Source organism: Nothobranchius furzeri, chromosome 7 (genome assembly GCF_043380555.1).
Source record: "Nothobranchius furzeri strain GRZ-AD chromosome 7, NfurGRZ-RIMD1, whole genome shotgun sequence".
Taxonomy (NCBI): domain Eukaryota; kingdom Metazoa; phylum Chordata; class Actinopteri; order Cyprinodontiformes; family Nothobranchiidae; genus Nothobranchius; species Nothobranchius furzeri.
The window spans coordinates 71,677,592-71,685,500 of NC_091747.1; the positions used below are offsets into that span (position 1 = coordinate 71,677,592).

At 42.7% G+C, this 7,909-nt stretch overlaps 1 protein-coding gene across 2 annotated transcripts in view; it reads right to left on the reverse strand.

Annotated features, from left to right (window-relative positions):
* The window catches only part of tpcn3 (two pore segment channel 3), a 76,103-nt gene that overhangs the window by 33,564 nt on the left and 34,630 nt on the right, over positions 1-7,909 (reverse strand). For both annotated transcript variants that reach the window (XM_015954385.3, XM_054751755.2), the window contains 2 exons: positions 1,447-1,573; positions 401-608 (listed from right to left, as the gene is read on the reverse strand). In XM_015954385.3, the coding sequence (XP_015809871.3) occupies positions 401-608; positions 1,447-1,573 (335 nt within the window). The remainder of the gene's footprint in view (positions 1-400; positions 609-1,446; positions 1,574-7,909) is intronic.

Here is a 7,909-nt window from a genome sequence, read left to right on the forward strand (position 1 = left end):
ATTACAGAAAATAATGAACTTTATCACAATATTCTAATTTTTTGAGAAGGACCTTTATGCTTTAACAATGCTAAAAGCCAGAACTCTTGACAGCGGTCCATTGTCACGGACAGCCTTTTGATTATGCACAATAGGTACTCACTCTGAGTGCTTTGAACTCCTTAGAGGATGGTTGTAAAAAAACTGAGCTAGAGGTGATTCTTCATACTAACGAAATCCTTGTTCAATCGCAAAGATTAGATTAGTGTCAGTCAAAAAGATACCAATGGAATCAAGTCTACATTACAGCTCACGTGTGGAGACAGAACAAGTTGTGACACATGATAACGTGAGTATAATTTCATATTGACCCCAAAGTCAGTTTGACACTGTACATCAATAAAGTTTCCGTGTGACGCACCAATGACGCCTTGGTTCTTGTCATCACAGACGCTCCACAAGAGATCTCTGTGGGCATCAGTGATGTCGGGTCGGACTTGCCGGACAATGTGGTTCCAGCTGGCCTGGGTCAACACCGGTTGGCTGCACCCTTCCTTCTGCTCCTGCAGAACATCGAATGCTCGTGCCATCTTGTACCGTTTGGCCCTCACCAGCTGCCGTATCTCCTCCTGTTTTAAAAAGGGATGATTCCATTTTGTCAAAAAGTACTAATTACTACTGTTGATTGACAAGGGTTTTACTGAGCTTGTAAATATTGAGAGACTTGGATTCAAATGTTTATTCAACTTCTTTCTCAAACAACAAAGATTTAATTTCATTCTTTAGTTGAATTTTAATTTCTGCAGTGTTGACCTTTCAGTCTGTTTTCTTTAAAATTTTATTCTAAAAACATTAATCCAATCTGACGTTGATTACAAAGCATTTTAAATGCTGCAAATCTCTACAAAAATATTAAAAACAGATCACTTATTCTGATTAAACAATTAGTATATCTGCGGTTAGAATTAGCTAAAAGGAAAATAAATTTTTGGTATAAAATATTTTTCTTCAACAAGGGTGGAAACAGTTTTATCTTCATTCACTTAAGTTAAAAAAAAAAAGGGAAATTTTCACCTTTTCTCTAATTTGCTGGTTAAACCAATTGGTAATCCACTTTTAACCATAGAATTTTTGCAGTCTGTTCATGACACAAATAACCAAGTTTCTCAATTTTATTTCTATGACACCAGCGAGAAACTACAACAACCACTGTGTCACAATAAGGAGAGCTCACAGCATAACAACGATAGATCTCATGCTTTCTTATTATGGTAGCAAAAGAGAGAAGCTACTAAGTAAAAGAAGAGGCCTGTGGTAAATGATCCTAGAAGATAGATATTAACGGTAAAGGTACACACAGTCAATTATTATTTAAACTACTCCTGCGCTATGTCAGAGGCAGCTGTATGACTTGATGGCACAAGGACGACACATTCAGAAAGCCTTTTTCCTTCAGACAGACCATACCTTCAAGTATTTTTTGTAGCTGTTGTAAACAACAGCCAAAAAGACGGACATGAAGATGTATGTATTGATGAGGATGTACAAGATGAAGAATATGGTAAAAAGAGACCCGGCGTTGTATGCAGGCATCCTGTCAATGAGAAGGAGAGAATTATGAAGAAGCATCAAACACAGAGCCAAACAGCTGCTGGCTCTTCTTTTCTGCATCCCAGCAGTTTTTCTTCTTCCTCACACTGAAAGCAAATTTAATGCGTGAAAATAGAAGGTGGAAATTTTAACTAATGATTATTTCTGATAATTGGTTACTCTGAGTTTTTCATGCAGGCCAAACATGAAAATAGTCTCCTACACCATTGTTACCCAACCCCGGTCCTCAGGGAACACATCCATCCATCCATCCATCCATCCATCCATCCTTCCATCCTTCCTTCCTTCCTTCCTTCCTTCCTTCCTTCCTTCCTTCCTTCCTTCCTTCCTTCCTTCCTTCCTTCCTTCCTTCCTTCCTTCCTTCCTTCCTTCCTTCCTTCCTTCCTTCCTTCCTTCCTTCCTTCCTTCCTTCCTTCCTTCCTTCCTTCCTTCCTTCCTTCCTTCCTTCCTTCCTTCCTTCCTTCCTTCCTTCCTTCCTTCCTTCCTTCCTTCCTTCCTTCCTTCCTTCCTTCCTTCCTTCCTTCCTTCCTTCCTTCCTTCCTTCCTTCCTTCCTTCCTTCCTTCCTTCCTTCCTTCCTTCCTTCCTTCCTTTCTTTAATTTATTTATTTATTTATTTATTTATTTATTTATTTATTTATTTCCAGAAGCCCAAACAGGCAATCACATCTGTAAAAACAATTAAAAAAAAATAGAATAAAAACAGATGAGAACAATTGTTTAACAATTAAAATCAAGACTAAATTGCAGACCCCAGTGGTGAAAATGCCTGGACATAATAACGGGCCTTCAGACAAGACTTAAAAATGTTCCACCTGATTTACATTTCCTCCTCAGGAGGACATCAAGTGTTGCAGATGCCCGTTAATCCCCCAGTCATTTAAGTCAGGTGTGTGGCAGCAGGGAAACACTGGTGTTTAAGAGCAACATGGAAAACATGCAGGACAGTGTGCCCCGAGGACCAGGGTTGGAGAACACGGTTCTACACCTATCTCCTGCATTAGCTTCTGATGGAAATGAAAGGTGAACCTCTGGGATTTGAAAACTCTGACACACTTGACCACACTGTAACTCACCCATCTGGACTCCTGACGAGGAAGGCTGTTGTTAAGCGTTCAGGAAAACAGCAAAAAATGTCCTTACTAGTATAAATTCATCTTTAGCTTTGGCAACTTTACTACACAACGGAAGCTCTTTCAGGCTTGTGTTATTTGTGCAGATAAAACATTAATGCTGCAAGTCAGTGGTAGTCCCCCCCCCCCCCCCCCCCCGGCCCACTCTTGATGTCCTGTAGTAATGTGTCGGTCGCGAACGAACCGGCTCTAAGAGCCGGCTCTTTGAAGTGAACGACCGGAGCTGGCTCGTCATTGGGAGTCGTCCCCCCCCCCCCCCCCCCCCCCCGCCTTGGTGAAATCTACAGGCGATTGGTAAACATGTGTAACTGCGTGTCCAGACTGTCCACACACAGAGCAGTAGGGGCGGGGAAGAGGGAGGATCAGACTCAGACAGACACCAGGCAGAGCACATGTCAATCAAAGCTTTATTTATAAAGCGCCTTCCGCAACCCTGTCAGGAAGCCCAAAGCGCTGAGAGGAGGAGGAGGGAGGGAATGAGGAGGAGGAAAAAGGTGAGCGAGAGGGAGGAGAGTGCGACGAAGACTGTGAGAAAATAAACGCCAGCAGTCGGAAAGTGGAGATTTCTTAAAGTGTTCAGTTATTAAATCCATAGAAATGATAAATATTTGATATATTGCTTTTTTTACATTAGTAAATTATTTTACATATAGTTTAGCATTATTTTGGTTATAAATGTACTCTACGTAACAGAAAATCTGAGGAGCCACTTGGGAGCCGAAAGAGCCGGCTCTTTTTGGTGAGCTGAGCCAAAAGAACCGGCTCTCTAAAAAGAGCCGGAATTCCCATCACTAATGTCCCGCTCTCTGGTGATTAAACCTTTATCCTTGGAGGGATACGTTTATTTATTCACTCTTTCTATAGGAGGACCTTTTTGTGGCATCCAGTGCTTTAGTGGACTTTTTTCCAGGGTACAGAGAGTACTGTAGTTTTTCCGGTCATTTATAATTCGAAATCTACGAGATTTCTGAAAAAAAAAAACATCTGCCCGTCTCCAAGTAAATACCAGCCATCCACAGTGCCCCCAGCTCGCCGTCCCGCCGCTCCCGAACAGGCTCATTATGTGCTTTAGGAAGCTTAATTTATGTGGAAAAAGACGCCTCCGCTGCGTCTGCTACCTGTATATGTTAGAGGAGGAGAACGTCTGACTATCGATGTGCTTCAGCTCCTGTTCCACACTCTCTCACTGCCGCGTCTGCACTCTGCTCCTCGGCAGATGCGCCGCAGACGCATTCTCTCTATGCGTAAAAGGCGCATCACTGCCATGAAGCGTGCCCGGCATACAGAACCGTCGGCTCCCTTCGGCTCAGGTAAGAGGAGAAAAAAAGAGACGAGTTTTCGGTCATCGTGCATGTTCCAACAATGGCTGATGGCACGCAGCACCTGACCAATCAGTGGTCAGATGTCGAAGCGATGGCATCCAAACAGAAATGCACAAGAAAGAAAAAGTCAAAACCAAAGGAGGAATGTGTTGTTGGAACAAAAAAAAATACTTTGCGGACATAAACATTCCAGCTGCTGTTCATGTGACAGAAGAGACAGCTCATCATTCATTGTTGTTGTAGAGCAGCGGAGTACACCTCATGGAATTGTTTTTATTATGAAGAGCACAATATGGTAGAATGTGGCATCAGAGACTTATAAACATGCTCTAGCAGGTGAAAATGCACCAGGCAGTCAGCAATCGGCTCAGTGTGACGTTGGGACATGGGATTAAAGTCTCAGGTGTGTTCTTGCTGTGCGTTATTTCTAATTCCATGTTGTCGTTCTTTTATAAAACACAGAAACGGTTTTGTTACCTGTTATTGACGCTACAGTTACAGCTGCATCGTCGGAGAGGGGAGAGCGGGCAGTAGAGGGCGACAACGTCCTCCGCTGCCCGCAGATAAACGGAGAAGGAAGTGACGCGCCACCATCAGCGTCAGCCTGAAGAAGCCGGCAGCCGTCGGCGAAACTGAAGCGTCAATAACAGGTAACAAAACCGTTTCTGTGTTTTATAAAAGAACGACAACATGGGATGGGATTAAAGTGTTTTTGTTTGTTTTTCTATTACATGTGACCAAAACTCAGCAAAGGTATGACTTCATTCACGCTTTTGACCATGAAATTAGCTTTGTTGATTTTGCTGCTGAGTTCCTTGAGTTTTGCAGGTGTCAGGGTATCTGCAGGTTTAAGAGAGCCAAATTTAAGACTTTTTAAGACCTTTTTTAAGGCCACTTGGCCCAAATTTAAGCTATTTTTTTTTATTAAATTCAAGCTATAATTTCCAGCTATTGCCTGGAACCGGTGCTAACCACGTCACGAACGTGGGATTAGCCGTCCAGTTACCATTAATGTTGTACTTCCCCATGGCGCAAACTCCCACTAGCGTGCTCATCTAAAAAGAGCCCCCTTTCACAACCAACCGAATGTGTACGGTTCCGCTTACGCCAACATCATACACAAAAAATGCTGAACACTAACTAGAAATTCACGAAAATTTTATAGAGATAAAAGAATCTTGTTTATTGGGTTTTTGGTAATTTAAGACCTTTGGAAACTCTATTTAAGGATTATTTGTCATTTTTAAGGATTTTTAAGGCCTTAAATTTGGAAATGCTAATTTAAGACTTTTTAAGGACCTGCAGATACCCTGAATATTGTTGTAGAGAGGAGAGTCTGGCCTTTAATTTTAACAGCTCTTTCTGTGGATAGAATCATGTTGCATTGTTGGTATAGTGTGTTTTTCTCAATATGTGTAATATGCCAAGGCAAAACAGACACCTGCACGGTATTTTAAGTAAAGATGCTTTTTTTTTAATACTAGGCTTTTTTATGCTGTTGAAATGAAGTCCAAAAATGGAGGAAATTCTGTTAATTATTAATTGATTGCTCAAGCTACCTCATAGAAGAGCTCTGTTGTTTAAAGACAATTAAATAAAAAATAAGGATCATCCTGGACGAACATTCAGCTCCTTCAGTGGCAGACTGAGACATCCCAGATGTAACACAGAATGCTTTCATAGGCCATTCCTTGCCACTGCAGTAAGAGTGCATAACTCCTCAGTTTAACTAGTACTGGCATTATCCTGTTACACAAAAACATCAGTGCAATGCAATACTCAGCATGTGGTGGACCATTAGTATCTAGGGATGGGTACAGAATTCGGTACTTTTTAAGGTACCGACCGAATTCCATAGTACCGACCGAGCACCGATTCACGTCATTTCAAACGGTGCCTCGTTTCGGTACCCGTCCTTCATAACGAGAACTTGCCAAGACAGCTGCGCATGCGCAAGAGCGTTATGTCGTCGGTCCCTGAGAACCAGTTGTAAACAGAGCAGCATGGTAGAAAGAACGCACGCTAAAGCTTGGGTCCACTTCACTAAATGTGATGGGTAACTGGGTGATGATGAAACCAGCGACAATGATCTAAGTGAGACATCCTCATCTTAATCTGCTCTGGTAGGTAAATATAATTAGCTTGATATGTTAGCTTCCGTTTCGCTAATGGTGCGTTCGCTTTCTCTTCTGAACTCCGAATTCCCGACTAGAAGAACGCGCTCTAAAGTTTGGCTTCACTTTACTAAATGCGACGGGTGATTGGGTGAAGATGAAACCAGTGACAACGATCTAAGTGTGAGGCATCATCGTTTTAATCTGCTCCAGCAGCTAAATAAACTGTTTAAGATAACGTTAGCTTGATATGTTAGCTTCCATTGCTACCATTGTTATCAGCTAATGGTGCGTTCGCATTCTCCTCTGAAATTCTAACTTCCCAGTAGGAAAAATCAAATGAAAAAAGACGGCAAAAGGAATGAAGATACGCAGTAAATTTAGTTCACAGTAAAGATGTTTGCTTCAGTTTAATTATCAGCTTATAAAACTACAAGGATGGCCGGGCTCAGCCTTAGAGATAGGGTGAGGAGCTCGGACATTCGGGAGGGACTCGGAGTAGAACCGCTGCTCCTCCGGATCGAAAGGAGCCAGTTGAGGTGGTTTGGGCATCTGGTCAGGATGCCTCCTGGACGCCTCCCCGGGGAGGTGTTTCGGGCATGTCCTGCCGGCAGAAGGCCCCCGGGTCGACCCAGGACACGTTGGAGAGGTTACATCTCCAATCTGGTCCGGGAACGCCTTGGGGTCCTGCCGGAGGAGCTGGTGGACAAGGCCGGGGAGAGGACGGCCTGGAGCTCCCTAGTTGGGATGCTGCCCCCGCGACCCGGACCCGGATAAGCGGAGGAAGACGAGACGAGACGAGATATTTATCAAAAATTGTTATATATTTAGAAAAATATATATTTAATTATAAAAGAGAATTAAAATAATAAACACTCAAAAGAATCGAAAATTGGTACCGTTAAGTACCGGTATCGATCCGTAGGTACCGGGAATTAGTACCGGATCGATTCAAATGTCAAAGGTACCCATCCCTAAATGTCTGTGTCCCATTTGCTGCGTAGTTCTGGAAACTCACGTTTCCTTTTTATTTGTTGTTTTTAGTTGTGAAATGTTACGATAATAGCTTATTGCCTTTGTGTATTTACCTATAATTTTGTTATTATTTATCTTCTTCCTTTTCTCTAAATGTAAATGCTGCTATAACGTGGGAATTTCCCCACTGTGGGATCAACAAAGTTTATTTTATTCTATTTAAAATATCTTTAGCATTATTCAGTTTATGATCATTTTTTGTGTTGCATTGTTTGAAAAAATAATCATAATAACACAACAATTACTTGAAAGGTTTTGCACTCAGTGCCGTTCAAAGAACATAAAGTGTTCTTTATATGTCATTCTGTACTTGTTGGAAGTTTCTGGTCATTTAAAACAAAAGAGCTGAACACTATGAAGAACGGACATTGCTGCTTAGGCTCCGGGCGGGGCACAGGGTCAGGGACGGAACACGAACAGGTTAAGGCGGGCGTACACTGTGCAACTTTTTCACTTTTTTGAGCCGATTTTCCAGTCGTGCGAGAATCTACGACATCGGGGCGAGTTTTGCGCCGAGCGGTCGTGTAGTGTACAGGGGGTTACGAGAGGCGATTAACACCACGTGACCAGCTGCCGATCGGCAATCGTGAGCTCGCACGGACTTCTGGCGTGTTTAATATTTCGCTCGTCCCTCGTGAGGGTATCGCACCGTTGAAGCGGCGCTGCGAGCAGCTGCGACCCAAAAAGTATCAGAACCGCTCACGGCGCATGCGCAAT